Genomic DNA, 23276 nt, shown 5'->3' with positions numbered 1-23276 from the left:
CTGGTACATTCTAAGAACCTCTGATCATCACTGTTTATATGTGTGGTATTATTCTGTAAATTGAAAATGTAAAATCCAAACCATTTAGGCTCTGAATAGCTTCTTTGTGCAGAAATGGATTATAAGAGAGTCAGATAATTGGTCATGAATTTCCTCAACTCTTCGCACTAATAGATACAGAGGGGAAATTTAGCAACGAAGTCGTTGTAGTATAGTGGTAAGTATTCCCGCCTGTCACGCCATAATGGTACTGTATTTCCTAACTGTTAATTCTCATTTTATTGAATTAACCTATCGTCATGCTAATGGACATTTATTTATTTTGAACTTGATTCTATATTTCAAAAAATGCATCTTCCTGATTATTACTAACTAGTTTATTACAAGTCTTAATACAAAACGTCTACATCCTTTAACAATGTTGCTTTTATTCCTAATTGATTGCCTACTCAATTAATTAGGCCGGTCCCAATGTGATGATTTTTCTTAGGCCAACCTGTCTTCTCTTTAGACTGTGCCAAACATTATGGAATTTTTGAGGGAACAAAAAACAAAAGACAACTTGCTAAGGAATATGCTTCTAAAATCTAATAGTAGCCGGCAGGTCAAAAAAGTTGTAATGGTTTTTAATTAAGGGAAAAGGGTCAAATATGCCCCTAAACTATTTGAAAAGGTCTACATATATCCTCGTTTAAAGTTTGGCTCATCCCTCGCCGTCTAACTTTTCATCTAGATATGCCCTTATGGGCGTTAAATGCCAAATGAAATTGCCACGTCATTTTTACATTATCACGTGACATTTATATTAAAGGGAAAATAGTCAAATATACCCCTAAACTATTCGAAAAGGTACAGATATACCCACTTTTAAATAAACTACCCGACCCGTTTTCAACAACTTTTTAAATTTTTTTTGGGTAAATCCTGAAAATGAGTAATTGACTAATAAAAAATAGGAAAAATATAAAAAAATATATATATAAATTAACGCCAAAAATTCGCAAATAAATATAGTAACCTTAAATTCAACAATTTCAACAATTTTTTCAAATTTTTATTTTTTTTTATAAATCACGAAAATGAGTAATTGATTAATAAAAAATATGAAAAATATGAAAATGACTTTATGCTGAATTTTTAGGTTATATTTTTCATATTTTTTATTAATCAATTACTCATTTTCAGAATTTATCGAAAAAAATAAAAATTTAAAAAAATTGTTGAAATTGTTGAATTTAAGGTTACTATATTTATTTGTGAATTTTTGGCGTTAATTTTATATTTTTTTTCATATTTTTCCTATTTTTAATTAGTCAATTACTCATTTTCAGGATTTACCCAAAAAATTTTGTTGAAAACGGGTCGGTTAGTTTATTTAAAAGGGGTATATCTAGACCTTTTCGAATAGTTTAGGGGTATATTTGACCCTTTTCCCTTTAATACAAATGTCACGTGGTAATGTAAAAATGATGTGACAATTTCATTTGGCATTTAACGCCCATAAGGGTATATCTAGACGAAAAGTTGGACAGCGAGGGCACGAGTGAGCCAAACTTTAAACGGGGGATATATCTAGTCATTTTCGAATAGTTTAGGAGAATATTTGACTCTTTTCCCTTTAATTAAATTAAATAACATAGTCACATAAATATTGTCCCAACTCTCCGGGCATAACAAGACTAATAACAACCTTACTGCAAAATATAATAAAAACACTGACAATGCTCGATGGATTTTGTCTATTTTGAGCTACCATTAGGTAATTTGGCAGCAGTAGGTGTCGATGGATTGAGGTCGTCCCATGCTTCAATCCATGTGATCATGGCATCAGCCAGCTTGTTAAAGTAATCATCCACCTTGCCAAGTTTTGCTTTCACTTGTTTTGAGAGTTCAAGGTAACATTTTTGGACAGAGGTGCACTCCTTTGGAAGGGCAACAGATTGGAAGAATGGGATCAGCTCCTCTTGCCAGTATATACCTTTGTATTCTTTCTTTAGGTTCACAAATGGATTGCTGGCTTTGCTGTGCCAAATGTATGGCAGACCTGTCTTCACTCCCAATCCTAAGTGATCACATATCACCTATACAAGACGAAAATGCAGTATTAGACACAGAATGTTGATCTACGAATATTTCACAATAATGAACTCAATTATATCACAATATGTTTGTAAGTTTAAATCATGAATCTGCCTCTAGGCAGTATAATACCTTAATGCACCATCCAGCCCACATGTCGTCATAGCGTCCAATAGGTTGTCCATCGCCCATGAGTCCAAAATACATAGCAGGGCCAATCAACTCACGATCAAATGCCAAGTTCATGCCACACATGGGGAAGAGAGTTCCCTTTGGGATCGTCATAACAGCATCAACATACCTGTAGACAACAACAACAACGCAAAGTTAGGGACCACATTATATGAACGAGTTAAGATCATGAATATATCTATAGCTACCTGGTGTTCCTTTCAAGAGGCTTTACAAGCTGGGTAGGTGCATCATAATCAGGAATGTTAAGCCAAAGACCATGTGAAACTGCAGTTGGTACACCTTCACGGAGACTGAATGGGTATCCACGGACAAAATCCGCCCCATCTCTGTAGGGATCATACAAGGTGTTGAAGAAAAATGGAGTTGATGGACACAACAGATTCTTAATGTGTTGTTCTAACGCATTAATTTCTTTGCCAGTTGGGTCTTTAGCTACCTGTGATTGCAAATCAATAACAAATACATTCATAAACATTGAGATCTCATCCTTCACCAATGTTATTTTAATGCCCTTTTCACATTTGAGATATCACTAAAAACAATTTCTTCAGCATAATACATAAACTTGACTTTCCCAGATAAATCAAAATCTCTTAAATGTAGGTTAACAGATCTCGATTCTCGCGCCAGAAAAACAGGAACAGAGCATTATACTAATACCCATAAACATACTAGCAAGATAATGAAATTCGAATCCAAACCCAGTTTTAATTTACAAAATTCAACAGAATTAGAGCACTAAATGCACAACTAAAAACAAATTTAAAAAAATAATACGCAATTGGGTAAGCAATCTTACAAAGCAATCGTCGTCAATGGTGTATATGTATTTCTTCTTAGAGACCATATAACCAAAGCAACGGCAAGCAGAATCCTTGAAAGAGATGCAAGAAGCCTTAGGACCGAGAATTTTGTTAATATCATTACGATTATAAAGCTCGTAATCAAACCCTTCAGGGACCTTAATGACCTTGGAAGGGTCACCATCTTGAACAATGATAAGATGGTAAGGCTGAAAAAAGGGTCTCCACATTTCCAAGAAATCAAGGTTTCTAATAGTGGGAATAACTATGTCAAGCTCATCTTTCAAAAGAGGAGTTGAAGAAGGAGAAGCAGAAACACAATGCTTTGCCATTTTTGTGTAGAGTAAATTGGAGCGTTTGTGAAGAATGTGTAAATGGAGAGGGAGTTTATATAGAAGAAGAGGAATTAGGAATGAAATTGAAAGTGAATGGGGGGTGGTGTACGCGTAGTGAAACTCCTGAATAAAGAAGGGGGCGGTGGCACATGATGCAACATCTCATTGATTTACTCCCTTTGTTTTATTTTTAAAAAAAGTTTATTTGATTTAATTTTAATCATATAGATCTAAATTAATATTACGTCAAATGTATGGTAAGTAAAAAAAAAAAAGAAAAAAAGAGAGCATTCTTTCTAAACAAACGAAAAAGGATAATATATTCTTTCTTTTTTAATTGAAAGAAGTATTTTTTTTCTAGCGTTTGACCATCTCCAATCCAACACCAAATTTTATATCAAATTTTAAATTTGGTGTTTTGAGCTCCAACCCACACCAAATTTGGTGTAACACTATTCATCACACCAATTCACTTTATGAATATTTTAACATTATTTTATTTTACAAACTTTTAATTAAACATTGTATAAATTATATGTTTTAATTAAATCTCTTGTATATTTAATTATTTTTTATGTAATATTTTTATAATATTAATTTTAGATATAAAATTTAGCTTTTTTATAAATTAATTTTTTTCTATATATGACTTTTTTTTTTAAATTAAATTTATGTTAATTCTACTATAAATTATAATTGGATATAACTACAATTAACCTTCACAAAAATAAAAAATGCAAACATATAAATTTTTAAACAAATAATACAATATACTTAAAAATAACCGAAAATAATAAACATTCAACAAAATAGTAATTGACATACATCAAAATTGAAATATAAAATACATACTGATTTTAAAAAGTACAACAAAACATAATAATTTTAAAAAATTACAACAATAACTTAATAATCTGACAGATTCTTTCCGGATCCATCAATACTATTAAAATATGAATTGTATGGGGTATAATAAAGTATACATCAATACTTTATTTAATTGTATTTCATTAATGATTTCACTTTTATGTGTATTATCCATTATTATGTATAATGTATAATATTTGCTAGCAATTTATATTATTTAAAAAATTATGGTACACAATAATTTTATATTAAACGATTATAAAAGGAAATAATATAAATTATATATGGTGAATATTTAAGAAAGAATTTGTTTTATGAGATAAGAAAATATAAATTAAAATAAGAAATAACAATATAATAATGAAGAGAAAAAAAATATTTCTCTAGTAACTTGTAAGTTAGAAAAAGGAGCCATTACACCCCAACAGAATACGCAATTTTATTGTTCTGTAATTAAATGTTACTTGCGAATTAGTCTGTTAGTTTTATTTTACTTGGTAATATTATATTTATATGATTAAATCAATCTTTTGACTTGACATATGAGTAATTAATAAAATGACTATATCACATTAATTCCTTCCTCCACTTTTACTTATTACATATGAGTAATTAATAAAATGACTATATCACATTAATTCCTTCCTCCACTTTTACTTATTTTTTTTTTAAAAAAAAAAAATTCATTTTTACTTTACATAATTGATTTCGACAGTTCTAGAGCAAATTAAGGAACATAAATTGAAAATACCTACTCAGCTCTCTAATCTAAAGTTAATCTCCCATGACTTATCTGAGATATTGAAAACAAGCATAAATGATATTTTAAAATGTTTGAACTTAAAATATTTAGTAGTATAATTTTTGAAAATATAAAGTAGTATCAAATTTAATTAAACCAAACAAATATGTGACATTCATATTCGATAATTGAACTAAAGGTGGAAAAACGAAAAATAAAAATAAATTAAAAAATCAAACTCTTATCAATAAAATAAAATTTTAATAAATAATCAATCGAGCTATAAATATTCTCCGACTCGAGGCCATGTGAGTAGTGAGCATACAAAGTAAAGTGTGCAATTGATTTGGTTAAGGCGCAATTAAAGCATAGTACTCCCTCCGTCCCTATTTAGTTGTCCATATTTCCTTTTTTAGTTGTTCCTATTTAGTTGTCCATTTTGACAAATCAAGAAAGGACAATAAATTTTTTTCTATTATACCCTTATTTACACTTCAATTTATTTCACTGGAATTCAAAGAAGTGGTTGTAATTTTGAAGTGAAAAGTTGTCATAAAGATAAAATTGTAACTTCACTGTGCTAATCATTGTTGTCTTAATCTGTGTGTCATTTCTAAAGTGGACAACTAAAAAGGGACGGAGGGAGTACTAGGTAAGCAACATGAAACGTAAAGGAGGGGGCACGTGCAAAGACCGGCATTAGAAAATTGGGCTCGAGCATCGAGGTGGGCCGGCTAATTAGTCTTTTTGCTCTTTGGAACCTATAAAGTAGTTGTGGGCTCACTACCAATCACTAATCATGGGCCCAACTACCTCTTCCCAAGCACACGTGGCAAACTTCAAAAGATTCAAATTTCAATTTTTTTTGAATTTGTATTTCAAAAAAATCATAATATGAAATTGAATTTTCAATTTGGAATAAGAAAATCGACATTGTTTTCCAACCCAAACATAAATGCCATTTTTCACTATTGTTTTTTTAAAAAAATTATTATTTTCAAACTATTTTCTTAAAAGGAATTTTTAAATATATAAAATAGTGAAAAACCTCAAAAAATAAAGAATCAATATAAAAAAAACTCTCAATAATTCACTTAATATGGACTAAAAGGAGTAACAAATTTCAATTATTAGTTGCATTATTCTTTCCATTTGTAGGAATCTTGATACTCAAACTCCCATCAACTATTTTCCTTATTCATTACAAATGATTTTTTTTTTCCCTTTTGACATGTAGTTTAAAAGATAAAAAGAAAGATTTTTGAATTTTGTGATATTATATTATCATATGTAGCAAAACAACCTTTATTTTGTGGTCATAAATTGTCATACATGAAATTAAAAAATAGCTAAAACAAAAATAAAAAATCATTCGTTTTAAAACAAATTAAAAAGAAAAATAAATGAATTGAAGAATAGATGGAAACATGCGTGCTTGATCTGGGGTTTCACCTAAATTTGTTTGGACTAAAATATAGGCACCGACACCTTTGTGTGTGGTAGCCACCGACATAGCAACAACTCTTTGGGCAATCTTACCAACAAATATCGTAAATGTCTGCATAATATAGGCATGCAATCATTTTTTCTCGAATTTACATCGTGTTGAAGCTAAATATGTGCCGAAATGTACGGATCATCCTTCGTCAATCGTTTAAAATTACTTTTATTAAGTGATATAAAATAAACGCATGACTTACAAGATGCAAGTGTGATAAGTAAAATATTTAGAATTTATCCTCAAGCCTAAACTAATAACCACAAAAATATGTTTTGGGGTGGTTTCGTTGGTTTGGAGGGTGGTCATCCATGTGGATGATTCAGGATTGATCCCACTTCAATGTTTTCTTAGTCGAGTTTGTCGCATACAACTTGCCTAATATAGTTTACATTTCTAGTGTGGTTTGCAAGTTATTACACAGTGATGTTGTTTTACCCACTACACACATAATGCTTAGCCGAAGGATAAAGATTGTAACTACCGCAGGTTATCCTAGAATTTAAAAAAAAGAAAAGAAAAAAAAAAGGGCAAAAATTGTAACTACGGCAATATTTGGTAAATACAAATGTTAGACTTAATTAATGCAGGTGAACTTAATAGTACAAGGCAACTATAACAGTTTGTTGTAAAAAAAATCAATAACCGCACTCCATAAGTAAAAGAATTTATCGTACGCATTCTTTGTATCAAACTCATGAATTAATGCTTAATGGACATCCGCTATTGTATTCTCTTTTTTTTTTGTTTTTCATTCGGTGTCCGGAGCTCTAATTAGAGCTCCGACTAAATATCACATTTTACTTTGGAGAATTAATTTGATTTATTTTAAAAGTTAAATTAAATTAGATTAATTAAAAATTATTTAGATATAGGAAAAGTATATTAAAAAATATATTATAAGTTGCAATTCTTCGCATGATAATATGATTAAAAAAATGTAACTTAAGAGCCAATTTAAATTGACTTATTATAAGCATTTTAAAGCCAAAATACTCCGTCAATTGACTTTTACTTGTCTCATTTGGATTTGACACATATATGATTGACATGATTATTTTACCATACTATTCTTAATTGATGAGTAGTATTTTAGGTCTTGAAAAATAAATAATTAAATATAAAAAGTAACAATACTATTTTTGAAATAGTAGATTAGTAAAAGTGACTGGAGAAGTAAACGTTTAACGATTTTTATAGTATTTAAGTCGGATAAATACTATAAAGAATTAACTCGGGTGATATTGTAAGTTGAAAGTCAATGGAGGACCAAGTTTGGTAGTTTTTTTATTTTTGTCTTCACAAAAAGGGTTTAGTTTAAGCAGAAAAAGAATGTTAATGCTACTTTTGAAATTTTGATTTTTTTTATGTGTCTTGTCTATTATGCAGTATTGTTAATCAAATAAAATATATTATTTATTATATTCATTCATTTCAATAAGTCATACTATAGCCTAGACATTTCTTACTTTAATTGATCAATTGATATTAAAAATTCTCCATAAATAACCGCATAACAAAAAAAAAAAAAATCTCGAACACATTCTTTGTAACGAACTCATGAATTAATGCTTAATGGTTACCCCCATTATACTCCATTTGTTCAGTTTTACGTTACTTGTTACATTAATTTCATAAAAATCAATTTGTTTAATCTTTAGAGCTAAATTAAATTAGATTAATTAAATATTTAAAATATAGATGTTTAAAAACTACATAAAAATATTATAAGTTGTAATCTTTCTCATATTAATATGATGAAAATAAAAAAAAGCCTATTTGAATTGATTTATTTTAAATATTTTCAAGTCAAAATACTTTTAAAGCATTATGTTTAAGTAAGATAAAATAACACTTTTAAACATTTATTTTTAAATCGAAATAAGACAAAAACCATCCAAATATCGATGTTTGTCAAAATTTACGCAATATAACTCTCGTTAAAATAAAGATAAAGTGAAGAAGCAAATACCAATCCTACTCTGCACATTCTTCGAAGAACGAATGTCCTTAATCTATTTACAAATTTTTTTGTTACTAAACAATTTATGACCGTTAAATATTAAAATAACGGTAATATTTTATATGACCGTTGTCCCTTGTTAATTTTTTTTTCTACATTTGACTTTACTTGTTAAAAAAAATTACTTTCATTCAAATTCTATATCTTTCACACTACACAAACTCTTCTTCTCCTCAAACTCTCTGTCTCTCAAGTGATTGGAATTCAAGTTTCAACTGCTCGATTTTTGTTGTGTTTCGTCAAATTTGGTACAATCGTTTCATCTCTTCATTATTTTTGTGTTAATTTCCTAATAATGTCTGCATCACCGAGTAATAAACGATTAAAAAACAAGCGCGGTCATGATGAAGTTGGCTCAGATAATGAAAGTTGTGATAGTAATGCTGTACAATTCAAAATTGATCCTAAAACTGGAGAACAATTTAAATATTGTCAAAAACGTGACAGCTGGGAACTAGCTAAATTTATAATTGCTGAGTCACTTTATAGTAAGAGTTTCACTGATTCTCTAGAAAAATATATTCAAATTTTCTACTATCCCGCTGAATATTCTGAGGAAATTGATCGTGCTGAACTTGTTAAATTGTTATGTGTTGAATCAATACTTTATACTACAAATTTCAGGAATTCTCTTACAATTTATATTCGAAATGCTCATTTTCCAGCGTATAAGCCTATTCCGAGGGGAGTTATTATATCGGAAATCAGAAAACAATTTTATAAGTATCGAAGTCATATAATTGAAAATTTTAAGTCTCTTTCTTCTAGTGTAGCTTTATGTATTGACATAGTTGGTACTGAATGTTCAGGAATAGACATTGTATGCTTTACTGCTTATTGGATTGATGATAACTTTATTATGCAAAAACGGATTTTAGAATATCAAACAGGATTAACTGTGGAGTTCCGCGATGTTTCTACAGTTGTTGAGATGATGGCTAAATTGATGTATCGTTACAGTATAAATAATAAGTTATTTTCTGTTAATTCGTATTTTAAAGAGAAAATGAGTGAGAATACTAATGAATCAGCTGTGCGAGAAGTGAATCATAAATATGTTATATGTGCATGTCATATTCTGAATTCAATTGTTAGGGATGGAATTACTCATTTTGAACCTGAAATTAAGAAAATAAGAAGAGCCATGGGATATATTAGATGTTGTAGTTATAGAAATACTGAATTTAGCAAAAGGTGTTTAGCTGATAAACACATAATGAAATCCCAAATACTTGATATTCCGACTAGGTGGAATACTACTTATGATATGTTAGTCTGTGCTTTGGAACAGAAAGCCATTCTTACAGAAGCTTATAATGAAGCTATTGTAGCTGATGCTGCTGTTGATGATGACAATGAAATTAATGATGAAGATTATGAAACTAAATCTATTGATGATGAAAATGACTTGACTGACATAAATTGGAATATTTGTGAAGAGTTGGTTGATTGTTTACAAAAGTTTCATAGTGCTATTACACATTTTTCCGGCTCTTATTATCCTACTTGTAATTCCGTACTTGTTTATTTGAACGACATATCTTCGTTATTCTTAAAATATAAGGATAATCCTTTCTTTAGTGAGTTTTTGCCTGATATGAAAGCTGAATTTATCAAACGTTTTATCCCTGTAAATCCAATATATTTACTTGGTGCATTATTAGATCCTATGATAAAATTAGAGCATATAGAAACATCACTGAAATGTTTATATCAGAATTTGGATTTGAACTATAGTGAAAAAGATTTATCTTCTCATAAAGATGATTTATTGAAATTAGCTAATAAGATTTATTCAGGTTATGATGCTGTTGCAGTTGAACCCAAACAGGCCCCAATTGCTCCTAGCTCTTCTGCTTCATCGTCATCTTCTTCTAAGCGTTTTCCAGGTTGCGAATTTTGGAAACAACAAGTTGTAATGTCACATGATTCGAAACGATCAGCTAATTCTAATGAGCTGAGTGTGTATCTGGAGCAACAATATGATATCGATGAGTATGATTTTGATCTTTTGGCATGGTGGAAAGGGAACACGAAGAAATTTCCGTTACTTTCAAGAATGGCACGTGATGTACTAGCAGTTCCTGTGTCTACTATTCCGCTAGACAAAGTGTTTAAACAGGATGAGGTGCAAATATGGGAGAAAGAAAACTTATTGGGTGATGAATCAGTTGAAAGGACAGAGTGTTTGAAGGATTGGATTAGAGCAGAACGAAGAATGCAAGGACTAGAGGAGATAGACAAGGATTTTCTAGAGGGTTTTGAGATGGATTTTGAAGAAAAATGTAACATGACAGATGAAATTCGTGAGTTTACAGAGGCCGAAGTTAAGGAGCATCTTGCCAGACTTCACTAATTAATGTAACATTTAATTTTGTACTTGTTAAGAATTTCACTTGCCTTGTATCCAGTAACTTTGCAATAGCCTTTTTGGGCAATTATTATGACATCTCATTGAATAGACAGTACTAGTAATTTATTTCGAGACATATTTTGCAATATTGATATAAGTAGTATTTTATATATATAGTCTTAGTCATTAAGTCTACTTGGCTTATGGAATCGCCTTTGTTAGGGATAGCTGTGAGATTTTTCGACGTAAATTTGGATTTAATTGGACTCTAAGGTGTATACCGGACACTGGAGAAACCAAAAAAAGAAGTCTTAACAAGCCAAAAGTCTACACATTAATTTGTGAAGCAGCCTATTAAGACTTGTTGCTGAAATTTAACATACATTTTCATCATGGAGTCCAACATTTTTTGGAACTCTACATTTATTCTTCTTGTGTTATGTTCTGGTGCAGGTATTGCAATTTAGCCCCAATTAGTTCTCAACATTCAAATTTCAATCTTCTGTATATAGTCTAATTTGAAGGTTTTTACTTGTAATTAATTACAGCTGCCGATGACGCATTGGATCCAAAGGGAAACATAACAATCAAATTCATTAGCAGTTTGAGATCTTTGGTTAATGAATTTTTCGAATTTCAGGCAGTGGTGACAATGAACAATTTCCAAATGTATCGTCCAATAACGAGTCCTGGATGGACTTTAGGATGGACATGGGCAAAGAATGAGGGGATTTGGGCCATGATGGGAGCACAAGCCACTGATCAAGGGGATTGCTCAAAGTTTAGAGGCAATATTCCTCACAGCTGTGAGAAAAAGCCTGGAATTGTTGATTTGATGCCAAATACCCCTTATAACCAGCAAATTGCTAACTGCTGCACGGGCGGTGTTATGGCATCAATGGGAAAGGACCCTTCTGCTGCTCTCTCCGCATTTCAGATAAGCGTAGGCGCTGCTGGGAATACAAACTTCCCAAAAATTTCACTTTGGTTGCTCCAGGTGATGGCTATACTTGTGGTCCTGCTAAAATCATCTGTCCCACTTGTTTCGTAACAAATGATGGTCTACGAGTGACACAGGCTATGAGTAAGTTTTATTTTCCACACAAGATTGGAAGTAAATAATATACTACACTACACTACACTAGCTAAGCCTAAACCTTTATGCAGTGACATGGAGAGTGATTTGCACTTACTCTCAGTTGTTAGATTCTCCAAAACCAACATGTTGTGTCTTCTTTTCAGAATGCAAGTATCACCCCTTGTCCTTGGTGTTCTTGTGGCTGCCGCAACAGTAGCAACTGTGTCATGTAAGATTTTATTTCATATCTTCAATTGGTACTAGTAGTAGTAATAGTTTCTCGGTGCTGATATCAGCACATAGTATTGGAGGAAGACACTGAGTGGAAAGGGAGTAAATGTGCGAAAGGCAGAGCTGCAATCAATGTGCATTGGCATGTTAAATCAAACTATAACAAATATTGGAGTGTAAAGATGACCATCACAAACTTCAACTACCGATTCAACTATACGCTCATTGTTCAACATCCAAACCTCAACAAGTTTCCAGCTTTTCATACAAGCCTCTCATGCCTAACCTATCAACTAGTAAGCTCCCTATCTCTTTATTTGATTCATAAACAGAAGAGACATTAGACCGGCTGATGATATTTTAACTATGCAGATGACACAGCCTTGTTTTACGGTAGAAAGCCATATACTGATGCAAGCTGGACCAAAAGGAAATGTCCACTCACTTGAGAAGGATGGTAAAACAATTGCACTATTCTCTTTAGTGAATGGATTATTCGTGCCTTGGAACACAGCCATTCTTATAATGAATCCTTTCTTTAGTGAATGGATTATTTGTGAAGAGATTGCTAATTCTTAATGTCTATTTATAATTCCGTACTTGTTTATTTGAATGTCAGCGTCTAACTCAGGTTACAAAAACTAAGTCAAAGAGAACGGTATAAGGAGATGGATCACTCTTTCCAAATTTCACTTTACACTTAATTGAGTCATTCTTCATATGTAAATAATAAAATACACTCATTCCTATCTATCAATCAAGATCTTATTTGGCTTAGCTGTATTATATATAATTATCACATGTTTTGTATTGGCTTATTCGAATGTGTGTTTGTGGCCTAAGAGAGATGTACTGTTGGGGAAAAGGTCTCTATAGCATGCACTAGAGACCGACAACTCAAGCGGTGCCTAACAATCCACTTGCTCATTTTGAAATTCCCACCAAAACACATTTTTTTAAAAAATTGACAAGATTTTAAAAATCCAAGGCACGGCCGCCAGGCGCCAGAAAGGCCATCTGACTTGTTTGTTGACAAGAAAACAGAAGGAGCTGACTTGTAATGAATGGGGTTGGAGTGTTGAGTTAGTACCTAGTAAAATGAGCTCACTCCACTTTTGGGGATGACAATTGGGTTAAATTTGGGCGGGTTATGATAGGTTATGAGCAATTGGGTTAAGATTTAACTCAATCCAGATTTGTTTGGATCAAAACGGGTTAGGTAATAAGCTATATAACGAGTCAAAATCAAACTCAACTCAATTTTTATTAAACTTAATTATTTTATTTGTTCTTTTAAACTATTTTAATACCTAATAAAATAAAATAAAAAATAATTATGACTATATATAACATATCAAATTGAAAAATATAATAAAAATTTTTGACAAGATTTCTCATGAGTCAATCCGGGTTACATATCAACTCAATTCTTAATGCGTTGAAATGGGTTAAGGTAATGAATTGGCGGATCAATAACCTGTCCAAACTTAAACGAGTTGGACGGATTGAATTTGATTTTGCCTCCCCTACTCCACTTAGAACTTGAACTTATCAATACTCCCTTAATTCGCTCTAATTGTCGACGACAAGCAGAATCTACTCATTTTAGAAATCCAGTCTATATTGTCATGTTCGTATTTAGGTGCTTATTTTGTATATATATAAATTTTTTTGTCCATTGATGGCTGTTTTAGTTATTTTCATGTGCATTAAGTAAAACAATAAATACATAGTGTTAAATTTCAGTGATTTTCCCTTATGTTTTGTTTCGTTTTACTGATTTTTCTTCACATTTGCAATGTTGCAGATACCTCTCTTATTTTAAATTTTTTGTTACAATTATTTTATTCTATCTTATTATTAATGAAAAAAATAATAGTAATATATTTGGACTAATTTACCTTCCCTAAAATCATACTTTTTTAATTAATTATTATTTTTTGTAATATTAAAAATTATTTATTAATTAGAAAGCTGTTCACCCATTCCTCGCAGAGTGCATCAACCGGTGTGTCTTTTTGTTGTTTAAGAAAAGAAGTAGAAAGATGTGCATGTAACAAAAATTGTGTTGGGATCGGAAAAATAGTATGCGCGAAAGCTAATAATTACACATAATTTTGGCGATGATAAATCATACTCCCTCCATCCACAATTGTTTGGCAGGTATACTAAAAATAGTTGTCCAAGATTAATTGTCAATTTAAACAATCAAGAAATAATTAGTCACTTTTTTCCAATTCTGCCCTTAATGATTGTGTAGTTCAATTGAAAAGTTATGTGGACTTTTGGTATTCTTGATATAGTAGGGTTATATTAGTCAAATTACACCTTGTATTAAATTTTCCTTGAGGGATGTGCATGACCTTACCCTGACAAACAATTGTGGACGGAGGGAGTACAAGAAAAAAATTTATTATACTAATAAGAAACTTAATCTTTGATATGATTTGATCAATAGATCTATATATAAGAAAAACTAAAATATAAAAATATAAAATCTATTGAGAGAATGAACAAATTTCTTTAACGACTACATTTCAAGTATTATAGTGTTTTTGTATGAGAATAAAAAAAAATCTACTATTTATATAAGTCCAAAACTTCTTTTCCAAAAAAACTTGTCGAATTAAAATAATTTACAGTATAATTCAAATAAAATAAGAAATTCAGGACAAAATCTTTTGTCTATATTAGAAATAGCACATTTTGTCTTGGTCAGAGATTCTAATTTAGTGTAACAAAAACTCAACCTCTTACTAGCGCGCAGCAACAAACAAAAGACCAAGCTTTATCTCAAAATTAAAAGAAAAAACTTCAACCTTATCAACTATACAGTATACACTATATATATAAGTAGCCAGCCCAGTCCTTTATCAAACATGACTCTTTCTATATGCCATACAAAAATGTTACTACCTAATAAAGGCTTCCAGCTAAACTGAAATGGTAGTTGAGCCCAACACAAACTTTTGGGAATGGGTGGGTTGGTAAGCTTCTTTTTTATACTACTATTGTTAGCTTACCAACTCCACCCATTCCTATGGGTTTTCGGGCTTTACTCCCTTTTCTTTCGCTGTCATCTATATTCATTGGATCTTTACACAAATAACTGATTAGATTCAATGTATATTTTTTCCTACTTGTTATATATATTGAATATCGATCTAATTACTTTTATGTTATATTTTAAAAAAAAACTCTTCCATCTAGTACATACTAGAAAAATATGGCCCGTGCCAGCACGGCCCAACAAAATATTATTAAGGGAAAATTGTATATAATAACAAACTATTAATTTAAATTAAATGCTATAAATATAATTTGATTTAATTGTACCCCATAGCAAATTGTTGTTATTTCGCCTCTCTCCTGGTGAATCTCGCTCGCCACTCTCGTTCTCTCCCTCGCCTCTCTCGCTTTTTATACAAACGCAAATGTATAAAATGCGTTTGTGTTTGTATAAAGCGAGAGAAAATTGCATATATATACATATATTTTCGTTCCTCTCTCCCAGATCTCGCTCGCTCACTCACTCGCCTCTCTCACTTTATATAAAAAACGCAAATGTATAAAATGTGTTTGTGTTTGTATAAAGCGAGAGAAAATTGTATATATACATATTTTTTCGTTCCCCTCTCTCCCCTCTCCCAGATCTCGCTCGCTCACTCGCCTCTCTCACTTTATACAAACACAAATATATACATTGTGTTTGTGTTTGTATAAAGTGAGAGAAAATTGTATATACAAATACAAATTCATATATTTTCGTCCTATACACTTATGATTATACAAATATGATCTTCCCATGCCCAGTTTTCTTTTGTTTTTCTCTCTTTCTCGCTTTATACAAACAATTATACAATTGATCTTTTGTATATGTATACCAAAGCAGATTATACAACTGCTTTATTTTATATATGTATATCGAAATTATACAACTGCTTTCTTTTGTATATGTATAGCGAAATATACATATTTATGTTTGTTATGGAGCGCAATTATGCAAACTATAGCTATAACATACAAATATGATTTTTGTGCTTGCTATATGTAAAAGTTGCTCTATTATTAATCATAGATGATTGCTTGAAGGAATTGTTAGGCTATTCAGGAACTCAACTGAGAATACAATTTTAACATATCATCAGACAATAATATGATATGTTTGATTTTCGATAATGCTATAATACTTTCACATTAATATTAAAAAGGGAAAAATAAGTTATTACAAATTGAATCTCTATTTGATCAAAAGTGGTATAGCGCTATATTTACAATTTAAATACAACTTCCCAATAGCATAAGTAATAAATCATCGCTAGCAATAACATACAGATGATACAATTCAAATTGAGCTGTTAAATTTTAATACAAGCAACTTATATGATGTTTAAAATATCTCTATTTTCATAACGTCTTTGTAGGTATATGCTCGATGTTTGTCTTCATGGCAATAGCGAAAAAACATATAGCAGATCCTCTAATAACTCTACCGGATACCTTGAGATACATATTAAAAAAAATAAGTAATGACATACAATAATAGTAACGATATTAAAAATATAATTGTACAATCATAATGCGTGTGAATGATCAAGAATATAATAATATTCTTTCACGATCCGAAACCAACAATTCTATTTAATAAGTAAAATATCCTATCATCACAAAAATGCAATTGCGCTCAGTTGTTCTATTTTATAGAACACTCAATTAATTAAAAGGATCAGCAAGCTTCTTTCCTAGTCATTGTTTCAGAAAATTAGTACCAGTTCTGCATGCACTTGAAACCACAAAATGCAATCAAATAGGAAGATGCTCTAGCAAAATAGGCATTCAAGAATCAAATGCAAATTTATCTTACAAAAACTAAGCCAATCAAACAGGACACTGCTCAAGTAAATTTAGTATTCAAGATACATATCATATGTAAACATGACTAATACTCTTAAATTTAGAAAGAAGTCAAATTCACAAGCTCGCATTGGTAAAAGAGATTACATTAGCGTTAAGAAGGGGAAATTTGTCTCCTTATATGGATTTGGAAAAATCTTCGCTAATGAGTTAGCTTTTGAGGTTAAGTTAGCCCGGTATCATATCTTCACAATTAGTAGCTTTGCAGTAGTCACTGTCCATTTATGCCACTCACTAATGATTATCTCAAACAAAAGCAACATTAAAAAACAGTTCCATTAAAATTAAAGGAGTTGAACTGAAATTTCATTCACCAGATTACTCGAAGATATCTTGTAAATCCTAAAAAAATCAAATTCAGAAAATAACAACTTTAAAAACTTAAATTTTCAAGTACAACCATGTTTCAGAGCTAAATGGGAGAGTCATTTATGATATTTTAAACTATTGGATGAAATTATTGTTGTAGTTTAATTTTATCGACTATTGGATGAAATTATTGTTGTAATTTAATTTTGTCTGACTATTGGATGAAATATTATTGTAATTTAATTTAGTCCCAAAGTAGATGGGGATTTTCAAAAAAAAAAAAGTTACACATGTGTTCCATGGAAAAACAAACACATATCCCTAATTTTAGAATTTTTCAATCAATAAAACAAATACTTCGCAAAACCTATCTCAAATATAGCTAATTTAATTACCTCTAAATGATGTATAAGGAAAAAAAAGTTGTATTTAGAAGAAAAATATGGATAAACAAACTTCTAATCGAGAAAGAAATACATGTGGTGGCTTGTGCGAAGGAGTGACAACTTCTGAAATCTGTGCCCCAAATATGAAGAGAAATCCGAAAAACTAAAGATAAAATATCAGACGCAGAAAAAACAGAGAAGAGCACAGCAATCTTCTCTGCAATTCCTTGCTCTTTGTTTTGTTATTAAACAGAGGAGATAGAGAGCAACATAGTAGCAGAGGAGAGATAAAGGAATTGCTATTACCTGTCTATTCATAAGAAATAGGTAAGGCACGTATCTAGCTATATATATTTATTTTTTAAAATTTATGTGATATTATGAAATTGGAGAAGCTATTGAAATTTTTATACGATTTTAAAAATATTTTAAATTGTTAGTTATTATGATCTATAGTACTTTACATAATTTTGAAAAAAATATTTATTATTCTCTTTGTTCCGATTTATGTGGCACATGTAGGATTTCAAAAATTAACATTTTTTATATGTGAAAATTTCTAATATGACATATATTATACTAATATTTTCGAGTTATAGCAGTAGATTTAGACATTCAAGTTATAACATTAAAAATTTCAGGTTGTAACAGATAATTAAAAAAAAAGTTATTTTTAATAATTAAAAACATTTGATTTGAAAAGAATAAAAAAGATAAAAATTAAAAATTAAAAAACGTTTCTGAAGGAAAAAATGAAAAAAAGGGAAATAGGGGTGGTAATTAAATTTGAATTAATTTAAGATAATTATTAATTAGCATGATTTAAGGTAGTTCAAACTAATTAAGAATATTCAGTTTCCTTAATTCACTCCAATTTGTTAAAATTAATTTGAAAATATGATTTTATCCATTTTTCTTTCACGTTTCTCTCTCTTCGATTTTCTTCCAGAAATTGCCACTGACGACAAATTGAATTTTTTTTTTGTTTGAAAAAACCTGTTTTTTTTTTATGGACAACTACGTATCAATATTAATTAAACATGGCGGAAGATGGGTTGCTTCAGGTGAGTATTTTTAATTCTTTACTATTTTTATTTGGATTTCAATGAAATAAAAAACAAAATGAAACTGTAAATCGTCACTATATTGATGTGATATATTTTTTTGTATATACAATATGTTTTGTTCATAATACTTATTAGTTGTTGTGAAATTGTAATATTAGTAATTTTCTTGGTAAGTTTATGTTTTTTTGGTAGTGGTTTAGTGTCACCATATTATTTATTACAGATTTTTTTCTTGGTAAGTTTCTATAATATTATTGATTACTGGTTTTTTTCGTGAAAAAATAAATTAAAATTTATAGTTTTGAATGAATTTGTTAGTGTAAGTGTAATGAATTTGATACGAAAGTGTTTACTGTTTACTTAATAAATTACAATTAATTGTTAAAATTAGTATTATGTTTGTATTATATTGGACATAATTCTGCTGTGAAAAAAATTATGATTTATGGGATGAAATAGTAATAACGTTAGCATGATATATGTATGAAAAGTGTGACAAAAAATGTATGAAATGTGTATACTCTATTCTATAATGTTTTATGGTATGATTTCTGGATTGAATGGATTTTTTTTTGGCATTATTATGGAATGTAATTTGATAATAATAATGTAATGAATTTGGTATACTGTTTAATTAAGAAATTACAATAAATATTTATAAGTTGGAGTTGGAATTATTTTGGTATTCTATTGGCATGATATTGGTATGAATATTTGATGACAATTGAGTAAAAATCTGTATGAAATGTGTGAATAAGAATTGTATAAAGTTTGTATACAAATATAACACATGTATTTTTTTTTGTATTGAAGATGAATATGCGATCCCTGTTGAACCTCTCCCATGCGAGAGTATGTGGGATATACCAAGTTATGTTTCTGAGCCTAAGTTGTTGTTGTCTGGTTCAAAAAGAACTGTAGGATGACCACAACTTGAACGATGGAAGGGATTTGCTAATGTGAAATTCAAAAGGTCTAAAGTTACTTGCAGTACATGTCATCGCGAGGGCCACAACAAAAAGACATGTTAAAATTACCCTACGCCAAAAAAAAATCATAATTTATAAATTGTGACAAAATCATGTATTTTGTTTTATTTTGTCTTTTAAACTCATGTTTTGCTTTGATTGTGACAGTGTATTCATTATTTTTCAAAATATATATTGAGTAATTTATTAAGTAATAATGGTATGAAATTGGTATTCATTTGGTATGCAACTGAATCCACACTGATATTAGTTAATGTAATTTACAATTAGTATTCATTTGGTATCCATCTGGTGTCCCACTTGAAAAAAATATATAAAACAAGATGTAATTGAGGTGGGTACATAATATAATGATCACTGTTTTACATTGTCAAATTCATTCTTTCAATATTTATGCAAGTTGGATATCAACATCATACATTTTTTATTTTTTAGCTTTTGTCTTAAATTTTGAAGTAAAAAATACCAATCATATATGAATTGGATGCCAATTATATACAAGTTGGATCCCAATTAAATGAAACTCTGATTTCATGTAATCTAAATTGGTGTTCATTTGATGTTGAATTAATATCCAAACTAAAAATATTTAATATTGAATCCAATTGGTATGCAATTTGTATATAACTGGTATCCCAAAATTATAAGAGCAAGCTGTAATTCATCTTTGGATGACAGTGTATACAAATTGAATACCAATTAAATGACACTCGTATTTCATGTAATCTAAATTGGTGTTCATTTGGTTTTAAATTAATATCGAAAATAAAACTATTTAATGTTGTATCCAATTGGTATGCAGTTTGTATAGAACTAGTATCCTGAAATTATGTAATTCATATGTTAACAAATCTAGTTAAGTTTAAAAATGTATATGGATTATTTGGTACTATGTTTATGAGGTTTTTTTTAAAAAATAAAGTCCAATAAAAATCTAGCTAATATTGATATCCAAATTGTATACAGTTGGTATCCAACTTGAGAACTTTTGACAAATTTAAAATAAAAATGAATGTAGTTGGTATCTAACTAGAAGAAAACAGTGCATATTATATATCATCCAAAACTTAAAACTGTAGCAAAAATAAATATATATCGTCCAAAAATTAAAAAAACATATAATAGTCTAAGTTGCAATCAACTATCTCAAATTTGATTTCTGTGGTCTTGGTGTAGGATAATTGTTGATATCCGGAGCATGTTCTTTTGCTATGCGGGGTCCACCAAATTTGCTAGCAACAGTTCCAGTTACTTCACTCTCACCAATTGGCCATATCGTTCTTGGTTTTTTCGTACTGTCATATGATTGTGGTGTACCTTTGACGATGGTACCTTGCATCTATATTAATGGAACCCCATATCACTGAAATAAAATTGAAAGAAAAATAATTTTGTGAGATAAAGTGAATAAATTTTTCTGATGAAATCACTAAAAGATAGAAACACATGCTTTGAAGGCTCTTGTTGAGGCACATTCTCCAGATGCTTGACTTCGAGTGGGTCGAATTGAGACTTGTCAACATATGCAGGGAGAAACAGTTTCTATGGAAGATTATTGAAGAGGTGAAATCTGCCGTTTCTTTTGATTGTAGAATGAAATTTTTCTGATTTAAGAGGTGTAGAAACGGTTTATATGGAAGATGATTGAAGAGGTGAAAGATGAATTGGTAATTTTTGAACATGAGGTGGTGGGGTGCTGACTAGAACAAGTGTGGTAACAGGAGGAGTGTGGGTTTGACGTGTAACGTTAAAAAAGGAACAAGAATCAAGGTAAAATCCTGAAAAATGTGTAAGAGATAATTATGGTAGATTCTTTATTTATATTATTTAATAATAAATATAAAATTATAAAAGACTAATTATTTGATAAAGTAAAATTAAATTAATTTATAAATAAAAGGTGATCTGTTATAACCCATAATTAAACTGTTATAAGCAAGAATATTTTAAAAGTAGATTTAAAACCTGTAATATTGTCCCTTAAATATATATGTGGCGTGATTTTTCCTTTTTATATGTCTCTTAAATATATTAAGTTGTTAATTATTGTATTTTATAGTACATTTTTAACTTCATTTTTAAATAATATATGTTACTTCCCATGTCCCAATTTATGTGGCATTAATTGATAGATTTTTTGGAGTCTGAGTGATTATTTTTGTTAATTATTGTATTCGTCAATTTCAAAGAATATATGTTTGTCATCTAATCCATTTTATGTGGTGCCGATAGAATTTAGAGAGTCAATCAAACTTTTTATATAACTTTTAAATACTTAAGCTGTTAATTATCGTAATTTATAGTATTACATATATTATTTTAAAATATATTTAATATATAACTATTAATTATATATATATATATATATATATAATTTATTTTTAAGTATACTAAATTGTTAATTATTTTAATATCCACTTTATTTTTATTTTTTAAATATGTAGTCAACTAAAAAAGGTGAGACATGATAATTAAAATAATGAAATACACAATAGTATTGGTCAACCAAGATGATAAAGTTGGTGGGGCCCACTTAAATGAATAAAGATGGATATATGTGTCATTATGGAGATGTTGACTGGTTTTTTTGTCTAAAGAAGAAAAGGTACAACTATAAAGCACTGCCATACAAGAGTTTTAAGCAGAAAAAAATAGCAAATACCATAATTCAAAACATTAATTGCAAGGGCAATGACCAAATTGCACTTGAACTTTTATAAATATGGCAAAAAACAGTCATGTTGAAAGTTTGAAAACTCTCCTTTCTATGTAATAGAAATATATTATTGTAACACCCCAACTTTTTCAAAACGTCTAAATTAACTCGTACATTCGTGGAAAGACAAAGAGGGTGAGTAATAAATTAAAAAGGATGTGGTATGTCATATTTTAATTGTTCAAGGGTTTTATCTCAAGTTTTGAAGTTAAGTAAGTGGCAAAATAAAAGTTGATTAAAGTTATCATAAGTTCCTTTTTAAAGATTTCTTTGAAATTTGGGTCAAATGTATTGGATGTTTTCTCCCAATATATAAAGAGTTAGAAAGCCTATTACCCATTAAATCGAAGGCCTACGAGTCTAGTTTGCAACGCACAAAACCCCGTATCAAACGGACATCCGAGTAAAAAGTTATGAGGGTTTTACTAGGGACTGCCAAGGCAGAATCCGGGTCGGGTAAAGAAATATGGTATGTCGGCTATTTAACCTTTTTAGCCATGGAAACAGTTCATTTCAGTTCTAACACCAGAGACAAAGCTTAGGAGACGGTTTCTATGGAGTCCTAGCATAATGAAGGTTAGTTTTGACGATTTCTATCATTAAACATTGCCCCCGTGCCTAGAAACGTAATCTCTACACGTGGCAATCATTTTTCCCTTCTATTTATTGGGTTTGGAGCTGATTTTTGAAG

At 29.9% G+C, this 23276-nt stretch overlaps 1 protein-coding gene and 1 pseudogene across 1 annotated transcript; one reads left to right on the top strand and one right to left on the bottom strand.

Moving 5' to 3' along the window:
- Nucleotides 1–1733: 1733 nt before the first annotated feature.
- On the bottom strand, nucleotides 1734–3453 carry LOC125860310 (probable UDP-arabinopyranose mutase 2). The gene is made up of 4 exons (XM_049540240.1): nucleotides 3074–3453; nucleotides 2460–2710; nucleotides 2212–2380; nucleotides 1734–2081 (listed from the first exon to the last, which is right to left on the bottom strand). The coding sequence occupies exons 1-4, from the start codon at nucleotides 3407–3409 to the stop codon at nucleotides 1740–1742; spliced, it is 1098 nt and encodes a 365-aa protein (XP_049396197.1). The 5' UTR covers nucleotides 3410–3453; the 3' UTR covers nucleotides 1734–1739.
- Nucleotides 3454–11287: 7834 nt separating this feature from the next.
- Nucleotides 11288–12783, top strand: LOC125857855 (COBRA-like protein 4; annotated as a pseudogene).
- Nucleotides 12784–23276: the final 10493 nt, after the last annotated feature.

This window comes from Solanum stenotomum, chromosome 3 (genome assembly GCF_019186545.1).
Source record: "Solanum stenotomum isolate F172 chromosome 3, ASM1918654v1, whole genome shotgun sequence".
NCBI lineage: Eukaryota > Viridiplantae > Streptophyta > Magnoliopsida > Solanales > Solanaceae > Solanum > Solanum stenotomum.
Note: the sequence above shows the minus strand (reverse complement) of the source record. Positions and strands in the feature narration are given on the sequence as shown.

Coding starts and splice junctions, on each gene's coding strand:
- LOC125860310 (XM_049540240.1), bottom strand. CDS start 3,409: ATGGCAAAGCATTGTGTTTCTGCTTCTCCTTCTTCAACTCCTCTTTTG. Junction 2,711..3,073: donor CCATTGACGACGATTGCTTT/GTAAGATTGCTT, acceptor TTGCAATCACAG/GTAGCTAAAGACCCAACTGG. Junction 2,381..2,459: donor CCTCTTGAAAGGAACACCAG/GTAGCTATAGAT, acceptor TGTTGTCTACAG/GTATGTTGATGCTGTTATGA.